This window comes from Rhinopithecus bieti, unplaced genomic scaffold, assembly GCF_001698545.2.
Source record: "Rhinopithecus bieti isolate Rb0 unplaced genomic scaffold, ASM169854v2 scaffold_6481, whole genome shotgun sequence".
Taxonomy (NCBI): Eukaryota; Metazoa; Chordata; class Mammalia; order Primates; family Cercopithecidae; genus Rhinopithecus; species Rhinopithecus bieti.
In genome coordinates, this window is record NW_016805314.1 from 3,629,711 (window position 1) to 3,653,065 (window position 23,355).

The 23,355-nt window shown below is 57.4% G+C and overlaps 1 protein-coding gene across 21 annotated transcripts in view; it reads right to left on the reverse strand.

Moving 5' to 3' along the window:
- IGSF9B (immunoglobulin superfamily member 9B) overlaps positions 1–23,355 on the reverse strand; it is a 47,172-nt gene that overhangs the window by 9,041 nt on the left and 14,776 nt on the right. For 9 of the 21 annotated variants that reach the window (XR_001885626.1, XR_001885625.1, XR_001885624.1 and 6 more), the window contains exons 4-20: positions 19,743–19,894; positions 19,319–19,436; positions 17,996–18,137; positions 17,560–17,705; positions 14,814–14,956; positions 14,352–14,492; positions 14,150–14,266; positions 13,751–13,901; positions 12,453–12,576; positions 9,720–9,895; positions 8,528–8,754; positions 7,607–7,691; positions 5,348–5,509; positions 4,005–4,050; positions 1,557–3,212; positions 846–1,123; positions 63–108 (exon numbers count right to left, since the gene is read on the reverse strand). Coding sequence is in view for 7 of the 21 variants with exons in the window: in XM_017872163.1 (XP_017727652.1) it covers positions 63–108; positions 1,557–3,212; positions 4,005–4,050; positions 5,348–5,509; positions 7,607–7,691; positions 8,528–8,754; positions 9,720–9,895; positions 12,453–12,576; positions 13,751–13,901; positions 14,150–14,266; positions 14,352–14,492; positions 14,814–14,956; positions 17,560–17,705; positions 17,996–18,137; positions 19,319–19,436; positions 19,743–19,894 (3,632 nt within the window). In the remaining 14 variants the exon portion in view is untranslated. The remainder of the gene's footprint in view (positions 1–62; positions 109–845; positions 1,124–1,556; positions 3,213–4,004; positions 4,051–5,347; positions 5,510–7,606; positions 7,692–8,527; positions 8,755–9,719; positions 9,896–12,452; positions 12,577–13,750; positions 13,902–14,149; positions 14,267–14,351; positions 14,493–14,813; positions 14,957–17,559; positions 17,706–17,995; positions 18,138–19,318; positions 19,437–19,742; positions 19,895–23,355) is intronic. The other 12 variants (XR_001885636.1, XR_001885635.1, XR_001885634.1 and 9 more) reach the window with 4 other exon arrangements.

Consider the following 23,355-nt stretch of genomic DNA (forward strand, 5'->3'; position numbering starts at 1 on the left):
GGCCCGGCCGAAGCCCCGTCCGCCTGCCCGCCCCCGCCCGCCCAGCCGAGGAGCTCCCTTACCTATTGAGCTGAGGAGAGGCTTGTCTCGACAACACTGCCCAGATAGCTGAGATCAATCAGAAACAAAGCAGTTATCAACACCGGCCGGGGGGCACCGCCCACGCACACCCAGAGGGAAGCAGGGGGGGGCACAGCGAGCACCGGACAGGCGAGGCCGGAGCGCGGGGGAGGGAGGAGGAGAGAGACGGAGACCCAGACACGATGGAAGGAAGCAGATGAGCTGAGCGCGCACAAAGCACAGAGACAAGGCTGCCGCGGCACCTCCCGCGCAGACAGAGGCGGCGGCTGCGGCTCCTCCACCTCCCTGCGCCCTAAGCTCCGCACCCCCTTCACCGCCCCGGAGCAGCCCGCGGTGGGGCTGGGGATGGGAGGTGACCTTGTACTTCCAGGTACCAGGGAGGGTGGGGGACGGGGCAGGGGAGGGCGCTGGGCTCCCTCCTCCTCGACCACCTCCCATCCTGCCTACCACCAGGCCAGCCTCCTCTGGAACTCTCTGCTCCCTCCACAGGCGGCTACATCAAGAAGAGAGACCAAAGGACGGAGCCAGAGAGAGAAAGAGAGAGAGAAGAGGGCGGGAGGACGGGGTATCCAGGGGCACTACAGAGGCGTGGCCAGTTCTTCTGAGCAAGTCGGGTCAACCCAAAGACGATGGTGAGGAAAGAAGATAGGCAGAGAGAAAGACTGACTGGAGAAGGAAGGAAGGGCAGGGGGAGGAGGAGGGGGGCCGGCAGGGGAGAAGGATGAGAGAAGAAGAGGCATAGACAGGTGTCCAGGCTCTGGTACCTGGAATACCAGCTGCTACAGTTTAGAGAGTGCTCTCTCAGGCGGGCTGATAGCCGGAGCTTGTCTGTCTGTCTCTCTGCAGCTTCCTGCGAGGTATACAGGTGGGGGTGGGGGACGTGTCCTGCACATGGTCACAAGGCCTGACACTTTTCTCTGGGCCTCCAGGAGAGGCTGAGGAGGGAGCTGGAGTCCGGCGCTCACTAGAGCTGCTAAGGGCCAGGAGTTTGGGAACAGGAGGCCCCTGGCCTGGTGGTCTGGAGAAGTCAGGCTCCGGGGTCCTGCTTAACAAGGAGGAGGGGCCGGGGAAGAAAAGGAGGCTAGACAGGAGGTGTGTGGGCAACCCCAGGACCACCACCCGATGCCAGGACCACAGGGACACGGAGAGCCATCAACTCCAAGAGGGACGGGGTCCACCCCCGCAAGGGCACTCGCTGTGATCCGCTGCTCCCTGGTGGGTGGTGCGCCCGCTGAGAGCTCAGGGCTTGCTGGAGAAGATGCCTCATGCTCCTGGCAGGGCACCTGGGCAGGTGGGCCCGCTCCACCCCAGCAACTGCACCCTGCCAATGCCAGAACTCCTCTCCCGAGGGATGCTGGTGCAGCATGTCCACACAAGCCCTGTCACCGGGCGGATGGACGGGGTGGAGGGCAGGGCGAGGCGGGTGGGGAAGGAAGTTGACCAGGTGCGGGTGGTGGAAGAGGCGGCGCACTCACCCTGAAGTAGGTAACGTGGGTGGTGGGGGCTCTGGTCGGAGCAGTTCCTCCCCCATCCTTCGAGGGGAAGGCGTCTGTCCAAACACGTCCAAGCTGTCCCCGGGCCCAGCAGGGGCAGGGCCAGGTGGAGGGGAAGGGTAGCCTGTGGCCAGTGTGGTGAAGCCCATGGCGGGCCGGTAGCTGGGACTCCCGCTGCGGCTGCTCTGGGTCGGGGAGCCCGTGGAAGGTGTGGACTTTCGAGAAAAGCTGACTGCAGCAGGAGGCTGCAGGGTGATCTCTGACATCTCTGCCTGCTGTAGGAGGCCCGGGCGAGGCCGGGCCCGGGCGGCAAGCTCAGGGGAGCCAGTGCGGGAGCTGAGGGGGCTTTGGGTCAGAGGTGAGAGCCGGGAGGGCTGTAGCACCACTTGATGTAAACTGGGCTCGGCACGCCTGGCCTGCCGGGGGCTGGGCCGGGGCCGGGGCTGGGGCTCATACCACCGGGTGTCCAGGCCAAATGTGCTGGGGCCGCCGTGTGCCCCCGGCTCAGCCGGCTCGGGGTAAGGCAGCACAGGTATGCCCATGCCTTGGCTTGTGTGTCGCAGCTGCCCTTGGCTTACCAGAGGTTGCATAGGTCTGTCCTGCCACTTGGCGGCGGGAGGCGCTGGGACAGGGCCCCTGCCGGGCGACTTGCCTGCCCAACCCTTTGGTGCCTCCAGAGACAGGATGCCCGGGTAGGCTGCGGGCACCTGCAGGGAGGTGGGGGGCAGTCCTCGGGGGAGGCCGGCCTTGGGCTGCAGACTCTCGGGCACATCACAGGGTGGCAGCTGGTGGGGGAACATCATTGCTGGGGTCTCCAGCCCCCCGAAGGGGAATTCTGGCCGGCCCCAGGGCTCAGGGGAGCGCCCTCCTGTAGGTGTCTGAGTCAAGGGCAGAGTGCTGTTGGATGCATTCTCTCCATTCTCCTCGGGGATGGTAGGGTGGCCAAAGGGCCCCTCGGTGTGCAGGGGCGGGGACGACATGACGGAGCTCAGGGGGCTGCCCACTTCTGGCACGTAGAATGGGGGCGGCTCCACCTCCCCAGGGCTGCTGCTGCTGAGGTACCCATAATACTGGCCGTGGTGGAAGGGCCGGGGAGCAGGGGGCCGGGCCTGGCCTGTGGCCTGAAGCCGACCTTCCAGGCCACCGGGGCCCTCCAGCCCACGGGGCTGGAACCGAGGGCTGTATGCTGGTGGTGGCAGGTAGGACTCCTGGCTGGATGACAGAGGGGTGAGCTGGGACTTCAGGGCGGCCACAGATGTGGGCACCAGTGGGTCCTCATTCTCCTCATCCGACTGGCGGAACTCGGGATACATGTCCGTCTCCTCGGCGAAGGGGAAGCCCTCGATGCGCCTGCTCTTCAGTGAGGGCTCCATCTCGGCAGGGTCCATCACGAAGCGGCCGTCAGGGCCTCTGCTGATGAGTTCGATGGGCGTGGTGGCCTCCGCCTCGGCCTCCGCTTTGGCCACGCTGTACTTCTTGCTGCTGATGGCCCGCTTGGTCTTCTTGTACAGCGACAGCTCCTTCTCGCGGGTAGGGCTCAGCATCCTCTTGGCCGCAGGCTGGCCCTGGTCGTCCGAGGATTCTGACGGCGCCCGGAGCGTGCGGATGCTCTCAGGGCTCACCTTGCCAGAGGACAAGCTGCAGGGAGGAGTGAGAGCCGGGGGGGATGAGGTGGGGGAGTGTGCTGGCCAGGACTTCCTTTCCCTTTCTCGGCAACCACCCAGCACCCAGGATCCTCATGCTAAAGAAAACTGGCTGCGTATCGTGGTGTGAAATGCTTTGGTCAACTCTCCACTGTCTGGATGTGCATCCTTCTTTTTTTTTTTAGAGACGGGGTCTTGCTGCGTTGCCCAGACTGGTCTTGAACTCCCGGCCTCAAGCAATCCTCCCGCCTCAGCCTCCCAAAGCACCAGGATTACAGGTGTGAGCCACCGCACCCGGCCCCCCCCCCCACATCATCCATCTTTCCAGTGAACACTCCCCTCTCCACTTTTGTGCTGGCCTGCCCCCTCTCTGGTGTGCTCTAAGCATACCTCCAGCTTCATTCCCCCCTTTTCAAGGCAAGCAAGCTCACTTTAATATCAACTTAAGCAGTACATATTAAGGAGGCAAATCTGCTAGGGTGGGAAAACACTAGAGAAATACATTCCAAGGCTGAAGAGAAACTGATTACTGGCTAATTTGGATCATCTACACTGCCATTCCCTCTACCAGTGTGGACAACTTACAATTAACACACAGAGCAATCAAGAAGAAATGGCTTAGAAACACTGAGATGGGGCTGGGCAAGTACAATTAACACACAGGTCAATCCAGAAAAAATGGCTTAAAAACAGAAGAATGGCTTAGATGGGCTGGGTGGGGCAAGCCGTCTACCTATGTGCCCCCTGCCATGAACAGCACAGTTCTCCCAGGATCAGAGACACTTACGGAGACTCCAGGCTCTTCCTGCAGTGGGTGATGGAGAGTGGAGGGTCTGGAAGGAAAGAGAAAGGGAGAGGCTGCTGAGGCCAAGCCAGCAACCAGGCAGCACGCTCATCCGCAGGAGCTGACAGGGCCCCGGAGCGCCGCCGCGCGGGGAAGGAGCTGACAGGGCCCCGGAGCAACGCCGCGCGGGCAAGGAGCTGAGAGGGCCCCGGAGCGCCGCCGCGCGGGGAAGGAGCTGACAGGGCCCCGGAGCGCCGCCGCGCCGGCAAGGAGCTGACAGGGCCCCGGAGCAACGCCGCGCGGGCAAGGAGCTGAGAGGGCCCCGGAGCGCCGCCGCGCGGGGAAGGAGCTGACAGGGCCCCGGAGCAACGCCGCGCGGGCAAGGAGCTGAGAGGGCCCCGGAGCGCCGCCGCGCGGGGAAGGAGCTGACAGGGCCCCGGAGCAACGCCGCGCGGGCAAGGAGCTGAGAGGGCCCCGGAGCGCCGCCGCGCGGGGAAGGAGCTGACAGGGCCCCGGAGCAACGCCGCGCGGGCAAGGAGCTGAGAGGGCCCCGGAGCGCCGCCGCGCGGGGAAGGAGCTGACAGGGCCCCGGAGCAACGCCGCGCGGGCAAGGAGCTGAGAGGGCCCCGGAGCGCCGCCGCGCGGGGAAGGAGCTGACAGGGCCCCGGAGCAACGCCGCGCGGGCAAGGAGCTGAGAGGGCCCCGGAGCGCCGCCGCGCGGGGAAGGAGCTGACAGGGCCCCGGAGCAACGCCGCGCGGGCAAGGAGCTGAGAGGGCCCCGGAGCGCCGCCGCGCGGGGAAGGAGCTGACAGGGCCCCGGAGCAACGCCGCGCGGGCAAGGAGCTGAGAGGGCCCCGGAGCGCCGCCGCGCGGGGAAGGAGCTGACAGGGCCCCGGAGCAACGCCGCGCGGGCAAGGAGCTGAGAGGGCCCCGGAGCGCCGCCGCGCGGGGAAGGAGCTGACAGGGCCCCGGAGCAACGCCGCGCGGGCAAGGAGCTGACAGGGCCCCGGAGCGCCGCCGCGCGGGGAAGGAGCTGACAGGGCCCCGGAGCGCCACCGCCCGGGGAAGGAGCTGACAGGGCCCCGGAGCGCCGCCGCGCGGGGAAGGAGCTGCTCACAGTGGGCACCTTTGGCCCCTGCCTTCATGCTAGTTTGGGCCCCAGCAGCCTCTCCCCCCACCCCTGCTTCTTACCCCCACCTTCAAATCAAGCCTCACTGGCAGCTCTACCCACAAGATCTCAATGTCCCTATTTCCAAGGGGGGCCATGCTAAAAACGGTCCATCTCTCTTGATGGGGAACTTTTGAAACCGGGCCAGGGAGAGCAAGGGAAGGGGACAGACACCCACCTTTTTTGCGCTTGAGCTTACGCTTGCGCTGCTTGTTGACAAAGCAGGCAGCCAGGGTGCTGAACAGGATGGCAGCTGCCAAGAAGCAGATGGTAGCTACGATTCCCGCCAGCACAGGCCGCGCCAGCCCCTCCTCGGTCAGGTCCGGCTGCGGGAAGATGTCTGCAGGGAGGGTGGGGAGCACTCATGAGCCCATCCTTCCCCGGGACCTCACCTGCTCCGACCTTCAGTCCCCAAGTGTTTCACCCTGCCTTTGTAGAACAGACAGTATCAAGGCTCAGGCTCCAAGCTGAACTCTAGCACTGAGGAGGTCTGGATGGTGTCACGAAGAGGAAGAAGATAGGAGAGTCTACAGAAGTCAATCTCTCCAGAGGGTGTAAAGAAGAAAACATCTATGCCTACCCCCATGGGGATGATGATTTCAAGAGTAATCTGTACTTATCTAGGGTTCTGCCTTCTGCAAAGTACCTTCACGCACGTTATCAGCTCTTCTCATGTCAACCCCATGAGGTACACAGAGCACACATACTGTTCTCATTCTCTAAATGAAAGGGCTCTGATCCGCTGAGGTGGAGAGACCTGCTTACGTGGATATTGCCATCAGTGCCCAAACCAGAATGTAGCTGCCTGCTCCCAGTCTGGGATTTCCTGCTTCACATTACGCTGTCTCTACAAAAGGAGAGCCCAGGTGTGAAGGCAACTTGAGGATGAAATACTACTGCAGGAAGAGGGATTATGACTATAAAATTCAGATCCCAATGTATTTAACCCCTTCTAGCACAGGCATGCAATGTCCTAAGATTCGCACCCTGGTCATCTTAGGTACGGAAGTACCCTAGAGCTGGCAGGGACAGCAGAGATGGAGCCAAATCTCTTGTTTCACTGTAAAGAACTGAACGTTCTCCTTTCCTGCCCAAGTCCACAGAGCTCGTTATGACCCAGCCAAGACCAGACCCCAGCCTACCTTCTTATACTCATAGGAAAGTTATGTCAGTAAGTGCCACTGCTTAAGTTCAGCAAAGGCAAAATCAATAGATTGTAATGTATTTGGCCAGAATTCATTGCTGCATTGATAATAATGGATAAAAATAATCCAGATGATGCTGATTGTCTGAGGGGAAAATGAAAGCTACAGCCTTTGGAAATGGGGGACCTAATACGGGGAATGCTGAGGCTGCTGCCTCCTCCTTCTCCCGTGCGGAAGGGTCTGATGAGGCACATTTCCTGCCAGGAGCTGGCAGAGAGCTACTGAGCACAGAATTGTCAGGGGTGGGCCCACACAACACCCCTTCTTCAGCTCCAGCCTTGGCTGCAAGCTCTCATCTCTGTTCCTCCAACTCTGAGTCTATTCCCCGGAGAGAAGTCAAGAAGGACTGTGGGTTCTGCTACCTGTAGGACACAACTTTGTTTTTTTAAAGCCCGTTGGTGCCTAATGTATAAAGCAGAAATCGCACTCCACACCCACCCCTGCTCTCGTGCTCCCTGCAGTGTGCCCACACCAACACTTCCCCAACTCTACAAGTCCTGCCGCATGAGCTCCTCAGACGAGGTCGCTGCCACCTGGTCCCAGGAGTCTCTGGGTGAGCAGTGCCCGAGGAAATGATGCCATCACTTGCTTATAAGCAACAGCCTTTTTCCGTACCAAGGACACCCCTTCACTGGCAGAGGAACCCTGCTATGTCTTAGGAACTATAGCTGGAGAGAAGATGTGTAGAAATGGGACCAGGGCCAACAGAAAGAAAGATAAATGGAGAAAATGCTAGGGGGTTGGCTTTATTTAGCCTTAGAAATCTAGAGAGAGGAAGGAAGGAAGGAAAACACCAAACAACAATTTTCCAAATAAAACCCACATAATTAGAAAGAAGTCTATCACAAGCATTCGATAAACATGGTTGACCTGTTGTTTCCTCTGATTCACAGCCCCTCCCCCACAAGAGGAAACTGAAAATGTACAGCAAATAGCACTTCAATCAAGTCCTTTTTGACTACTATAATGAGAAGATTAGTTGAATTTATTTCTGTGGCTGTCTTATACAAGTGTCAGAAACTCAGCTTCTGAGTTTCACGAAATGGAACGCATCATGGAAATATGGGTTTGGTGGGCTTAAGAAAGGCTACGACTCACACAGCTGCAACCAGGCACCTCCTTAGTTTCCAATCCAGCCTCTCCTCGTGGAGTCACTATTTCACAAAACGACCCCCACGCAGCTCTGGGGCTTACGTCCCTAGAGTTGCAAGAGCACCCTCAACCCCAAATACCTGTGCTGGAGACGCCGGCGATGTTGCTGGGCTCGCTGATCAGATCCTGCATGACAGCCAGAACCCGGAACTCGTACCATGTGTCCTACAGCACCAGGGACAATACCCAGTCAGCCGAGGGACCTGAGATGACCACTATCCCCACAAACACTCATCCTGCACACAGCCTTGCAAAGGGCAGGGCGCCCAAAGCACGAGAGGACTGCTAAGCGTCTAATGCTAAGTGATGGTAGCACTGGCCAATTGCTGTGGTGTAAACACTCTTACAATGGCTGACTTCAAGCTACGAATGTGAGGTCACCAAAAGCGCTAGGAAGAGATATGTGCAACAGGCTCTCCAGGGCCACTGGGAGCCCACTCCAGCAACCACTATTAATAAATAAGTGTCCAGGAAGGAAGACAGAAAGATAAATGAGATTGTATCTTACGAAACCAGCTGCTTCCTCTCCTCAGCTAGATATCCAAGTTTAACAGGGCTACTGGAAAAACGGATAATGCACTTTCCTCCAGGGACTCTAAATTATTGGAGGGGGGGTCCTTCCCTCGACAAAGCCTAGAAGAGAATTCTTCTTGGAATTTCTCTGCCCATCCCAGGTTAGGCTCAGCAAGGGGCTGGGGTCAGTGCTCTGATTATGCCGGCTGGCCTCTCAGCCTGCTCTGCCCAGTTTGTGGCAGTGCTGGGGCCCTCAATAGAACACAGGTCCCTGCTGCCCTGGAGCTGGCCCCAAGCCTGTGGACCATGATCTGAGGAGTCCAGGCCTTGGTAGCAAGTCTGGGAGAACTCAGGACCAGTGGTGAGGAGGTACAGTATGTGGCTGGCCTCACACACCCAAAGTTGGTCACTCAAAGCTTCCAGTGTCTCTGGAGTCTTGTCACTTCCAGGATTTGGGAAGCAGCAGCAAGGAAGAGCAAAGCCCTCACCTGTGACAGATCCTTGGCAAAGAACTCTCCATCAGTGCCGGGGATGGCATCGTCGAGCATCTCCCAGCGCTCCCCGACGCGGAACTCCATGATGTAGCGGTCGATGGGAAAGCTGTGGTTGGCAGGCGGAAGCCAGGACAGGAGCACACCCTGCTGAGTCCGATTGGCTATGAGGCACCTCGGTGGGGTGACCAGCACCAGGGGTTCTGGAGTTGTAATAGGGAATGCTGCGGCAGGGGAGGGAGAAGAACCACAGCACATCAGCAAGGCTCAGGGTGGCTGCCGCACTCCCACACTCCCGTGCACACGTCAGGGCCCAGAGGGAAGCAGAGTCAGGGCCCCGGGGCCCAGGGCTTCAGAGTTCTGTCTTCAGAGTGCATCTAAAGAGCATACATAAGGGAATCGTGTACTGTGAAAGGGAAGAGAAATGGGAACTATGGAGAAGGAGGAATAATTAAATGTTATCAAAGTATCTCCTGTGCTCTTCCAGGGAGCTAGGGATATCTTCTTTCTCACAGCACAGCAGTCGCTCCTTCCATTCCCTTCTTGGCCGGGGCTTGGGGGTCAACACGAGGCCCCACAGAGGTGCCAAGGACTGGAGGTGAGCATCCCAGACTGCAGTCCACCTTGGCAGAAGCTCAGGAGCGAATTCTGGGAAAGGGGCTGGAATCGGGCCACCCACACCACCTAGGAAAAGCCTGTTCACAGCGGCCCTTTCTCTGGCTCCAGAGCAGAGCAAACACAACTGTGGCCAGGCAGGGAGGAGTATGAGACTGCCTCCAGGAAGGTGACCGGGAAGACTCCACAGCGGGAGGCAGCCACGTGCCTACCGCCCAGTGAGACTGGGGCCAAAGGCAAGAACCAGCAGGCGCTGTCAAGGAGGGAGGATGCCCAATCTCCCCTGAAAGCCACAGAAGTGGCAAACATGTGGCCTGACAAGGAAAGAGAAAATTCTAAGTGTCTTTCTTCCATCTGAAAAAGCAACAGGAACTCGGCCAACAGCACTCTGATGCGGGGCCAGCAAACCCCACAGAGGCCACAACAAATCCTCATGGGGAGATCAGACAGCATGGCTCCGTGGAACACTCAGCAAAGTACCCGGCACGCAGGAAACCAACTGCTAGCTGCCTGGGCCACTGCCCCCACCACCTCTACAACCCCGGCTCCCAACATCCCACCCCGGGGCCCTCACCTAAAGTGTTCACAGTGACCACCTCACTGAAGGCGCTGGTTCCCAGCTTGTTCTGGGCCAGGACGCTGAACTGGTACGCTGTCTCAGGCTCCAGGGTATCCACCAGCAACCAGCTGGGTCCTGGCGGCACTGGCAAGGACAGCCAGTCATGGGGCCCAAACTGTGCCCGCTTCATCCTGGCCAAAAGAGAGAGACAGGATAGGGGACGAGGGGCGGGGTGGGTTACACTGGAGAGAAGAGGGTGCATGCAGGGTGCTCAGGGAGAAGGCACTGATGGGCCTGGTGTTCCCAGGTTCAAGGGCAAGAAGAGGGCATGGCCCAGAGTGGATGACTTGCCCAGCTTTGACTGTGCCAATCCTCCTGATGCTGGGTCACCAACCACAGCTGGCACCTTTTCTACCAAAGGGGCCTTTAGGTGCAAGTCATGCTTAGGACACTGGTCCAATTGATTACCAGCTGCACTAGGAGAATCCCACCCTGGTCGAACCCCTAAGAACAAGCTCTGCCTGGGGAGAGTAAGGACACTGGGGTGTGGGGAGAAGCAGTTCAACAGTGGTGGGATGAGGGAAGGAGCCCGGGGGACCTGGCTGCACACACCCCCAGGGACAGCCGAAGTAGGGCCTCAGGTCACCCACAGGGCTCATTCATCCAAGCAGACTTAAGTCATCTGAGATGTCCGGGGTATAAGACCACAATGACCAGGGGTTTCCCCACAGTGGGACCAGGATCCCTAAGGCCGTGAGGGTTAGAAGTCACATCAGGAAGGTCACGCTATGCATGGAGAGTAGGAAGACAGGGCTGAGGGTGTTCCCTTGTTCCACAAGCTCCCAACTCCCAGCAAAGCCGGTGGGCTATGGGTGCAGTGCCGCCACATCACCACAGCGAGGAGACATGGTCCTGTGGGACTGGCTCTCTCCTTGCAGCCCTGAGCTGTAACCTGGTGGGTGCCCTCCAGGATCCGCTCCCAGGCTCCTGGCTCACTAACCCAGGAGGGTGAACTGAGGCAGCGGAAAGCAGAACAAAAAGAAGCCGGCGCCAAACGTCGGAGTCAGTACACAGAGTTAGAGGCAGGCAGAAAGAAAGGCGACATCCCCACCTCGGCCCCGCCCTTCCCTGCCCCAGGCAACAAAGCAGCCAGGAGCCACGTGTGGAAAAGCAGTGCAGACGAACAGCAGCGTGGAGCAGCGCCGCAGGCAGCAGGGGAGCCCCAGTCCACGCCTGAACCCCCTGTCGGATGTCCAGACCTCCCACCCGGGCATCTCCAACGACAGCTTGGCCACACCAAATGTCCCACCCTGGCCACCAAGGCGCTGAGCAGCACCAGTCTCGCAGCAGCCACCAGGCAGGCTGGTTAGGGCCCCCACGCTGCTGCGGGAGGAACAGAGTAAAGGGATAGGAGGTGAGCTGCTGCAACTCCCATCATCTAGGTGCAGTTCTCCAACTCAGAATCAAGACACCCAGGACACTCTGTCTGAGAAGCAGCCACCGAACCACCGTGATGCGAGACAGGGCGGGTTCCCCTCTCAACTTCCCCTGCTGCTGAGAAGTGGATAAAGGGGTCTCCCTGAACCCCCTGAGCTGCCTCTGGCACCTGCCTTTTCCTCCTCCCCAGGCTCGAGTTAGCTTGGCTGGAGAGACACGTGCAGGCGAGACAGGTCTAAAAGAAGGCACTGAGGGGCTCACCCTCCCAGCTCAAGGCTGTCACCCCCGGAGCAGGGCAGGTGGCTGCCACTCTTGACTCAGACAGGAGTGTGGGGAGGGGCAGCCCTGGGGGGATGGGAGGAATCAGCCAGGCTTCTGTCTCCTCCCCTCCTGTGCCTCCTGCCCTCATCCCGCTTGGCACATTTTTGAGATCTCTATCTATCGTAAGGTTTGTGCAAAGATCTCAAATCACTGCATCTGGCTAAACTGACAACAGAGGAACGAAAACAATCGAGAAACACATGGTCCTAGAGAGAAAATGCAGGGGCTGACCCCAAGGCTGGGAAGTGAGCATCACCTCTCCACACCAGTTTCTGTGGCCACTGGGAAAGAGACAGAATAAAAACTAGACCACAGGAGGTGGGGAGGATGAACACATACAAAACACAGTGAGAAAGAACCAGTAAGACCTGGTATTTGCCAGCACAACAGAGTATTACAATCAACAATAATGTATCATACATTCTTCAATCACTATGAGTATAACTGGATTGTTGGAACACAGAGGACAAATGTTTGAGGGGTGCATACCCCTTTACTTCGATGCGATTATTACACATTGCATGCCTGTATCAAAATATCTCATGTACCCCATACCTATAAATATATGTACCATGTACCCACAAAAACTACAAATACAAAAATACCAAAAAAAATTTAAGTTCTAAAAACTAGACTCTACACTTAAGGCTGGGCAATTTCACAAAGCCCTTGAAGGGCAGAAGTCTCTTCCAGGCTCCAGAGGAATCCAGAGGAATCCAGAGGATGAAGCAGGACATAAAATGAGGCAGTAGATGAGCAGGGAGAAGGCACAGAGAGGCCCACACCCCTCAGGCCACAGGGACACAGCCATGCCCAGAGTCCCTTCAGACCCCTCCCATCACCCTCAAGGACCTCATCACTGTCTCAACCCACCTCACTCTATGCAGGGCCAGGAACTGCAGCCTCCTCCTACCTCCCCCCACCCAGAGTGGTCTGCAGGCAGATGTGGGAGGGGAGAAGCAGAGAGCAAAGCATGCCGGGGTGACTCACAGAGGTCCGTACCAAACTGAGAATGTCTGCTCGTAGCCTCCATCATAGCCTGGTTCCCAGGACACGTTGGCAGTTGTCATGGAGACCTGGACCCGGACACTGCCCGGGGCATGGGGGCTGGTGCCTGGAGATCAAGTGGAGACCTCTCAGACTGAAAAGAACTCAGCCACGTGGCTGGGTGCCCACCGTCTCGCTGTGGGGAACCTGAGAGGCTGGAGCGCATGGCAGGGGAGTGCAATATTGCAAGTGAAGGGATAGGGGCGACGGGGTGCTCTTAGGTGCTGACTCCCCTGACCCTACTGGTTAGTGGGGTTGGAGCAGGAAGTCTGTCCCACTGTGCAGTCTAGTCCAACTAGGAGATCACATAGCATCAGGAATGGGTCCAATAGAAACCAGAGCCCTCCTCGTCCTGGCCCAAATCCTGTGCTTCTCTGGTAAGCACAGAAACACTCTCTCCTAAGGTGGCAGGCACAGCCACAGAGTCCCCTCCTGTAAGGTTCTCTGGCCTCAGGAGACACCCCAATGCCGGCGTGCGGGCAGCACAGCACAGCAGTCAGGAAGCCTCATCCTGGCTTCGATTCCCAGACCCACTACTTCTTAACCATGAGATGCCGGAGAAAGCGTTCGGGTCACGCCAACCTCTGCTTCGAGGAACATACACTAGGGAAAGCTCAGCTCGCACCTCCTGAGTTGTGAAGGATGAGCTGTGCAGACCACTTAGAACGGAACCTAAAACTGGTGGTAAAGGCTCAAAAGGCGTTGCCTGTGACTGTGATTGTAGCCATCAGGACCCAGAAGGACAGGCTGAGAGGGTCCAGGCAAAGGTCCTGGGACATGCACCTTGGGCAATCAGAAACAGGAATGCCTAGACACAGACCGCCAGTAACCTCCTCCTGCCCAGCCTCCGCACGCCAGGCCTGGCCTGCAGTTCTCAGCTCTGCCCTCATCTGAGATGCTGCACAGTCCCTGTCTCCCTCATTCCAGTCCTCCAGCTTTCCCTAAGGCCCTTAAAGGCTCTGCAGTCCCTTCCAGCCACACAGCCGCCTCTTTCCCAGGTGGGCTGCTGTGGACATCAGGCCTGTCCCCAAAAAGACCTCCCCGAGGACAGGAGCCATGCTGCCCTTCCCTGACAGAGCCCACAGGGGCAAAGGCTGCAGGTGCTAGACTCGGGGTTTAGGGCTGGACGGACTTAGGAAGGATGCCCGAAGAGTGCAGTGGCCACCAGGGGATGCCCCCAGCGTCCAGCACCCCACCCCCAGCCAGCCTGTTCTGGCCCCACCGCCCTGTCAGACACGTACCGATGACGGTGAGGTGGGTGCTGGCAGTGATGCTCGTGACCACGTTGGTGGCAACACATTCCCACTCCCCGTGGTCCTCCTTACTCAGGGCACGGAACTGCAGGCTCCCACTGGGCAGGGCACTGTGCTTGCTTCTGCTGGGCTTCCCTACCTTGGTGAACAAGGGGCAGGGAAGAGGGCGGGAACAGAAATGGGGGTGAGGAGAGAAGCCCGAACTGGATGGGAAGGACGCGCCTGAGACCCCGGCCCACCCATGCTGCCCCTCCTCCTGAGTGCCTGCTGCTCTTCAGGGTCAGCTCACTGCTCGGCATCTAGCCTGGTCAGGGCAGGTCCAGAATAGAATTGCTCACTGTGTCCTCACACCTCCCCGCAGCCCCAGGAGCTCCAGGGCCCAGCTACCTTTCTCCACGTGATGACAGGAAAGGGGTCCCCCGCGGCCGCGCAGGGGATAAGCAGCTCCCGGCCAGCCTCCTGCCTGTACTCCCAGCCTGGTAGCACCGTGAAATAGGGGGGGTCCTGGGGAGGAAAGCACAGGCACCCTCATGAGGCCGGGGATCCAGGTGCCCAGCTCATGGAGGCGGTCACAGCCCCAGGACCTCACCTTCAGGACAAGCCTCGCAGGGGCAGACTGGCCCATGGTCCCCAGGGTGTTGTAAGGCACACAGGTGTAAGTGCCAAGAGCCTCCTCTGTGGCCTCCTCAATTCGAATGGAGCCATCCTCCATCAGGGTCCAACCCAGGTTCTGCCAGACACAGATGACAGAGCAGGGAACGCTGGTCAGAGACTCCGTGCTCCATCCCAGGCTGGGTCCCAGCTGGGCCAGGCAGCACGTGGGATGGCATGCAGCTCCAGCCTGGGCACGTGGGATGGCATGCAGCTCCAGCCTGGGGTGGGCAGTACCCACAGACCCCCGGAGACCAGAGACCCCTACGGAAGCAGCTCTCTGTTTGCCCAGGGCTTTTGGAAGGGGCCATGAGTCCTGACAGAAATCCACAGCCCAAGGTGGCATCACAGTACTGGGGGGAACCCTCACTCCAACCCCCAACATGCATCTCTCTAGCACCTTCTCGACCTGCAGGGGGCGGCCGTCCTTGTTCCACTTGACCACGGTGGCTGGTGGTTCTGCATCCACAGGGCAGCGGATGTAGCCATGGATCCCCACGGGCACATAAATTACAGGGGGCATGTTGAGGACACGGGCTGGATCTGCACAGAGGAAGCACAGGTGGGAAAGCAGACAGACACAGGGAAGAAACGTGAGAATCCAGGCCGGAGGCAGCCCATGCACCAGCCCAGGTGCTCGGAACTTCAGTTCTGAATGTCTGGAGGCACTCAAAGGCACATCTGAGCCTGCTCCCATCCTCAGTGCCCATCATGCTTCTGCCATGGACCTCACCCGTTGAATGAGGACTCTCAGTGCCCATTTCCCCCAGTTCCTAGACCCCGAGCCTCAAAGCCAGCATTTGCCCACACCCTTTCCCAACAGCTCCTTATCCCAAAGTCACCTGAGCAACAAGCAGTACCTCCTCTCTACATCCTAAGCCAAAAGAACACTACCATAGGCTTAACCACAAAGGGGATATTTTTCCTCCCCATTCTGCTGGTTGTCCAGCCTTCCTGAGATTCAGTTTCCCCATCTGATTCTGCAGTTGAAATGCAGAATCAGGCCAGGTGCAGTGGCCCATACCTGTCATCTCAACACTTTGGGAGGCAGGGGTGGGAGGACTGCTTGAGGCTAGGAATTTAAGACCAGCCTGGGCAATTTAGCGAGACTCCAACTCTACCAAAAAAATTTTTGAATTATCTGGGCATGGTGGCACACACCTGTGGACCCAGCTACTCTGGAAGTTGAGGCAGGGGGATCACTTGAGCCCAAGAGTTTGAGGCTGCAGTAAGCCGTGATGACACCACTGCACTTCAACTTTGATGACAGAGCAAGACCCTGGCTCTTGGAGGAGCAAGAAGAACCTCACACCTCTTGTGATGCAGGCTGAGTCACCTCCTCTCAGTACTCCCCTGTTTCCCCTGAGGGCTACGGAGGAGAAGGATCCAGAACTAGGAAGGCAGTGAGGATGAATGAGCTGGTATCTTTTAAGCATTTTGAGCTCTTCAGAGAACAGCATTACATAAATACCAGGCCGAGTTATATATTTAGACATAGCTTCCTACTTTTGTATGGTAGAGTTTTTTTTTTTTTTCTTCAAGGTTTTCAAAGGGTTTATGAATGGGAAATACTCTGAACACTGCTTTTAGCAGAAATAAAATCCTTGTCTCACCCACCTGTAAATCTCAACCCCCTGGATTTTCTTTGAAGACAGGAAGGAGGTGAAAAAGGACAAGGGAGAGTGGGTGGTGACGCTGGCGCTGGGGAGAGACAGGGAAAACCAAAACATGTCTCCAGAAAGACAGATGGCCTATGGCTTCGAGGAGGGGCCTTCATCCTGGCCAGCTCGTCTTCCAAAGGCCACCTCCTGTTGGCTCCTCCTGCCCCACCATGGCTACCTCCGTGCCAGGTGGCACAGCCTGCGTCCAGCACAGAGGGACAGGGCGCACCTTTGTGGTGGACGGGTCTCTCCTTCCTGCAGTTCTTGCCCACCCCAGCACAGCTTGGGCACATCCTAAGTCACGTATGAATAACTTCTCGACTCGCTTTTTCCAGCTGCAGGTCTGGGGAGCGAGATCTGTTGTCCTGGGCCTCACGGCTCTCTAAAGCTCGGGCCTGGGGATACAGCACACCAAAAGTCCTTTAAGTGGCTGACGGCAGAAGCAGAGAGGCGATGCACTCCATAGAGAGGAAAGGGTGAGACTGCAAGGTTAGGGATCCAACGGGGCTCAGCAGGCGCAGCCAATAGTGGAACGTCCACATCCAGCTCTGGGCAGCAGTCGGACCAGCTCCACCTCCAGGGCCACCAGCCATTCTCCACTTGTCCTCAGCTCATACACTGACCCCGGCCTCATCTCCAGACTGTTCCACTTCTCACCCCTGCCACTCCCTGTCACTGGGTGTGAGCAATCCGCCCACACCAGCCGGCAAATGAGGGAGAGTCTGTTGTCTACAGCAACAATGCCAGCCTTTGTTGCCTGAGTGACAGGGCCATCCACAAATCAAAAGGAGGACATTACTCCTCATGACTCATCCTTCTCTGTCTCAGGGCTCAGCTTGCCAGGGGGCGGGAAAGCAACTGGCCGCTCAGTATTAAAGACCAGCAAGCTGAATGGTGGCACTTGCACAAAAGCCCTCGAACGTCTCGGTGAGGAGCAGCTCCTTCATCTGGATCTCCAGCCACCCAAGAGGAGAGGCCACAGAAGCCAGAGGGAGTGGGCACAGGAGCTGCAGCACATCACCCCTGACATCATCACCCCCGACATAGACACGGTGTGGAAAGGCAGGGAGTGAGGCTGGGAGAAACCTAGCCCTGCGTGGGCCTGGGCTATGCTCCATAAGACACCTCAGAAAAGAGCATCAGAGAGCAACTGGTTCTGGCCACGGAGGTGCAGGGCAGCCTTCAGCCCGAGGAACGCCGTTCAGAAGGAACTGCTCGAAGGTGTCTTCCTGAGTGCAGCCTGCACCGAGCTGATGAGATGCACTGGTTGAACAGCGACGCCTGGCCAATGAAGGAGCTGGTCCACCCCGACTGGCCAGGGCCTTGGCCTCGTCTCCAGCCGTCCCTCCTTTTTCCCTCATTCGTTCCTCCACCCACACGCCCCCAAATGATGCTTGGTCTTTTCCACCCTCCAGCCTACAGTCTGGCTAACACCAGAACCTTCTGGAAGCCCCACAACCCAGGCTCCTCCACACCCCTACTCACACTGCACCGTGAGGTACGCTGAGGCGGAGGGGGAACGCCCCAGGCTGTTGCTGGGCACACAGGTGTACTTCCCGGAGTCCTCTGGCTTCACCCGGAAGATGATCAGGGTCCCATCGATTAGGATGCGCACCCTCAGCTTCAGGTCACTGCAAAGCGGCACGGGGACAGGGGGTTGGGTGAGCAGAAGGGGGTCTTGCCACAGACACACAGTCACCATCACTGCCCCAGATGTGGCATGGAGACCCCGTACCCCTGGCATCTCCAGGGCCCCTCCATGCAGACCCTGGTCTTGGCATGTGAGACACACGGACCAGACCGCCCACCTCCCCCAGCTCCAGGAGCCGTGGGCAGCCTGCCCATGCAATTTCTGCTCAGGGGCCCTGCCCGTGGGGACCGGGGTGGCGACCCCACTGAAAAGCCAGAGCAGGGCACTCACTTCTGAAAGTAGACGTTCTCGTCCTGCCAGTACCAGGTGTAGGTGAGGTTGCCCGGATACGCCTCTGCCCGGCAGGTGAGCAGAGCATCCTGGGAGATGTTGACGGTGATGTTCTCAGGAGGGGAGACGATGAAAGGGGGCCCTGGGGAGAGCAGGGAACAAACCTCACCTCACCTGATCAGGGACGGCAGCAGCACCCAGGCCTCCTGGGAGCCCTCAGTGCCTCAGTCAGGGGTGCCCTGAACCCCACGATGGGGGTGGCTGCCATGGAGACGCTTCCAGATGCTATCTGTGCTCAGGCATCCTATCCACTGCCCCGCCCCTGCATCTCGCTGCCCAGACCAGCCGCCACACACACCCCTTTCCTGCCTGCCTTCTCCCAGCAGAGCCCAAGCCAGAGATGCAGCAGGGAGAAAGGCAACTCTTTTCAAATCTAGAGCAAGGAAATCCCCAGTCTCAAGAAGTCAGGGCCGTATGCTGCTCCCCAGCCAGAAATCAAGAGGGCAGCTGGGGGTGCAGGGGTCGAGGAGTAAGCAGAGGGTGAGAGTCCAACAGTCCTGGTGCTGGCTGCACAGACAGAGGGGGCAGCTGTGACCAAGTCTCCCCTGAGAGGGAACAGCTTCCATCCAGGCTGCTGAGGGACCTCTGGCCCTGGCTGCTGTTCGACACTCATAGGCAGGAGGAGCACACAGCCGCCACCAACCCCCCAACCCCAGAGGTCCTCCAGCAGGCAGGGCTGGGGAGGCTAAGCAGGGGGCCAAGCTCGGCACAGGGTGGAGACACCCCCGACCTGGATGCTGCCCCATCCTGCTCAGTTCCTGGCCCCTCTTAGGGGACTCTGAGGCTCCAGGCAGGGCAAACTGGCATCTCCCTGTGCTGACTATACAGACCCCAGCTCTGCCAAATGCCCACTGCGTTATTTAAATGTCTGGGGCTTGGATTGAGTTTCTATCTTTATTTATTGATGCCGTCACTAATGGATAGATGACCCGAGGGAGATCTCCTCTCCCAGGGAGGTGGAGACATGGTAGAGATGCTATCTGAACAGAAGGAGAAACCAGAAACCCACATAGCAGGGGCCTCTCTGCCACGCCATGTGGTGCCCGGCTACAGCCTGTGGGCCTGGCCCTCTCCCAGGCAGCCAATGCGGGACCTCTGACCAGGATAGCAGGCGGCACATAGGGGCCCCACATAGGTCCTCATGGCCACCTGCACCTCCACCTAGCCCCGAATGAACCCTGGGAAAATGCCCTCCGTAGCTCAGCCGGGCTGGACATCCCCGCAGGCGTCTGGGGGTGGAGAGGCAGAGGAAATGGCTCCTACCTTGGACAAGCAGATGGGTGGTGTGGACAGCCTCCCCCTGAATGCTGTACGCTCGACAGGTGTAGGCACCTCTGTCCTCCCGACTGACCGATGTCACTGTCAGGCTGCCATCACTCACCTGGGGCCCGAAACAGATGGAGCTCAGCACCCATGCTTGCACCCACAGCTGCTACCCTCCAACAGGGAGATGCAGTCAGAGATGCTAAGGTGGAGATGACCACAGGGACACATGCATCTGGGGGACACGAAGGGCAGGTGCCCCCTTGCCCATCTCCCGCCAGTGACACAGAGACGCCTGCAGTTGAGCCAGGCCATGGCTTTCCAGCCTCCTCTGTGCTTGTGCAAGTAGCATCAGGGGTCGGCTGCAGTGGGAGGCTGCCCTGGAAAACAGACTTCAGCGGCCCCAACCTAGAACCACACTCACCTGGTATTTCCCACTAGCACCGAGGAGTGTCCCCTCCTTGAGCCAGGTGACAATGGGCTTGGGGTTCCCAAAAGCTGTGCAGGTCATGGTGATGCTACCACCCTCCTTGGCCTCGATGTACTGGGGGGGTGTTTCTGTAAAGGTGGGAGGGGCTGCAAAGGAGACCACAAAGGTGAAGGACATGCCATCAGCCAAGTCACTGCCCTGCAACAACAGTGCCTGCCCCACACATCACCCTCACTGTGGCTCTGCAGAACGCAAGGACAAAGGAAGGAAAGTGGGGATGGGCAAAACTTTCTGCGAACCACCATTACTGGCAGGGAGACGTGCATCCAAACTCAGTCTGGCTGGGTCCAAATTCTGCACTGTAGCTTATTCCCAGTTCACCGCTGTTTACTGAGCATCTACTCCAGGGTGGCCCTTCCAAACACTGTCTACTCCCAGCTCCTCAGGCTTTCCTACCATCCTTCAGTCTTTCCCTTTACGATGATCCATGACACTCAGGAGCTCCTACTTCTTGAACCCCAGCTCAGCCAGGCCCCCCGATTTCCAGGACACTTGCAGTCTGAGCCCCACCAAGGCCTAACACAGAGGCAGGCCAAGGCTATGCGGAGCCACATTTTCCCAGATTCTGCTGAGAAAATCATCCTGCTTCCTCCCTCTCTGGCTTCCACGGGTGAAGGTGGACAGCCCACCCAAAGGCCACTCCCTTCTTCATTTTCCTCTGATTATGCCAGGTCATCTTCCCCCCTGCGTTGGAGATTTGATTAAAACTCCATCCTGTTTGGATAATCGGCTTTTAACAGACTCAGTCCCATTTGCCTGAGCTGCTTGTAGAAGCAATCCGGTCAATCTTAACCCCTTGGACTATCAGTTCCACAGTCTTCTGAGATGGCAAGGAGGCCCCGAATTCTGAACTCCGGCCCTGAGGCCCACAGCACTAGGCTGGCGCAGGTCAAGCTGAGCTCATCTCAAGGTACGTGAAGCTCAGAACCCAAGTTCAAGCACTAGCCTGCCACTTCTGGTAGCCTTGACAAGTTACTTGGCCTCTCTGGGTCTTACATAAATACCTAAATCCCCCACCCTCCAGAAATGATGTGAGGAATAAGCATGTAAAAAGGAGCTTGTAAAATGCACAAATTGCCAGTAACACCGCCATCACTATCATCTCTTCAGGAGCCGCTGAGACATTCATGGGAAGCTGTGGGAGGAGTCCCTCCTCCCCACACAGCCCTGCCCTGAGAACTAGTCACGGTGCTATAGGATCTGGTCCTGCCTGTAGCACCAGCCTCCTCTCCCTCCCAGGGCACTCTAACCACACTGGCTGTCTTTGTCTTCCTCAAATGTGCCAAGAACTTCTGACCTCAGGCCCTTTGCATGTGCGGCTCTACCTGCCCAGAACTACGTACCTGGATCTCCCTCCTTTGGTTCATGCAAGTCTTTGCTAAACTGCTGCCTTACCTGGGCAGCCCATCCCATCTCAGATGGCACTTCCAGCATTCTCTACTTCCTGGTGCTGTTTCATTTTCTTCAAAGCACATGTCACTTACAAGTCTCTGTCTCTCTGTGTGTGTGTGTTTACCTGTTTCTTACCTGTCCCCTTTATTAGGATGGTGGCTCCTTAAGGGCAGCCCCATTTTGCATATAGGTCGCCACATGCCCAGCTTTTAGCATAGTTCCTGGATGTAGTAGCCAAGGGCTCAGCAAACATTTGTCGAATGAATGAAAGAATGAAACAAACAAATGAGCGGTGTTCACACACGCACAGACCTACAGGCCAGCACCAGTGCAAACACAAAACACTTAAGAGCAAGACCATAGTTTCACCACTTTCATCTCCCATCTCCGAAGCCTGCAGCTCCGTGCGAGCACATCAGGGGCACGCAGGGGGTGGCCACTGAATGAATGCAGGAGCACGCGTCATCACAAGCAAAAACACACGCCTCGCACGTCCTCGCACGCGTCACCACATGCAATAACACACGCCTCGCACGTCCTCGCACGCGTCACCACATGCAAAAACACACGCCTCGCACGTCCTCGCACGCGTCACATGCAAAAACACACGCCTCGCACGTCCTCGCACGCGTCACATGCAATAACACACGCCTCGCACGTCCTCGCACGCGTCACCACATGCAATAACACACGCCTCGCACGTCCTCGCACGCGTCACCACATGCAACATACGCCTCGCACGTCCTCGCACCCGTCACCACATGCAATAACATACGCCTCGCACATCCTCAAAAAAATCAATTCTTGTCCAGTGCCTAAGAATATACTAAAAATAATGGCAAAAAGTCATTCAAAGTCCTTGTAAAGGGGTCCTGGGATCCTCACTTGCAGGCCTCTTCCCACTAAGAGTGTGTGTCCATCTCCGACACAGCCTCTCCCTGCCCGGCCTGCCCCTTGAAATACAGTTAACACAGACACTGCCTCTATGACGCCTGGTGCCGAGCTTAAAAGAAAAGATAATAAATTAAATTTACATCCTGAAGTGACAAATTACTTACTAACTACATAATTACTTTATTATTTAGGTGCTAATCAGGAAAGTACGTTGAACAATTTCTAGTTTTCAGGAAAATAATGGCTTGACTCTCAATTATTTACTGAATTAGATGTTAGCTTGCCAGCTGCATTTCCAGGCTTAATTCTTTTTTACAAGTGCCCTGTAATTAATAGTGCAGGTTAGTAATAGGCTGCCCTCTCCTCCATGTAATTCAGCAACCTAAAGGAAGGCTTGGCTCAGGCTTTTGGGGTATTTTACATGTGATAAAGAAATAATTGGGTCTGTTTCCACCCAACTGGTCTTCAAAGAAAACACAGAAGGAAAATGAGACAATTTGTAATTCTAATTGTTCACTGGCCTTTCATTTTCCAAAGGTGATCCCTGTCAGAAAACGCCTGACATTAAACATTCTAGTTTGAAAGCAACGGAATGCTGGTGCTTGGATGCCTTCCTTCAATAACGGAACTATTTATGCTGGAAGGAGCCTCGAACTTGGGAAGAAGAGAAAGGCAGAAGAGGAGAAAGGAGATCTCTCACCTCAGAAGGGTTGGTTCTGTTCTGCCCGTGTGCAGGTAGGTGCCTTGATTATGGAAAAGCATCGTTTATCGCCAGCCCTGGTTCTCAAGCCTGGAGCAGATGGTGCACCATCCCCAGCTTTCCCGCCCAGCACTTCCCTATGAGCAGCCTACCCGCGTTCCCTGAATGCGCCGCTCCCCCTGCTCTGGGCTTCCGAGCACGCTTGTCTCCTCTGCCTGGAGGACCCTACCCCACTTTCCACCTGCACATGACGACCTTCCCTCCCTAGCCAGGTCTCTGAAGACAGGCCATTTCTTCAGAGAAGCTCTCCCTCCTTTGTGCTCCCAAAGCCATATTGCAGTCATCTCTGGATGTGACAGTCTCTTGAAGTCTCCTTAAGACCCAGGACAGGGTCATGCCTCTTGCTGTATTCCCAGAGCCTGCCACAGAGTGGACGTCCAAAACTATGTTTCAAATAGATAATTGTTGGTAGATTCACAGAACTACCCAAGTCCTCTACACCTTCCGGCCTGATATCCCTGCTACTAGATTTTCACCTGACTTTGTTTTTTTCCTCTCGAG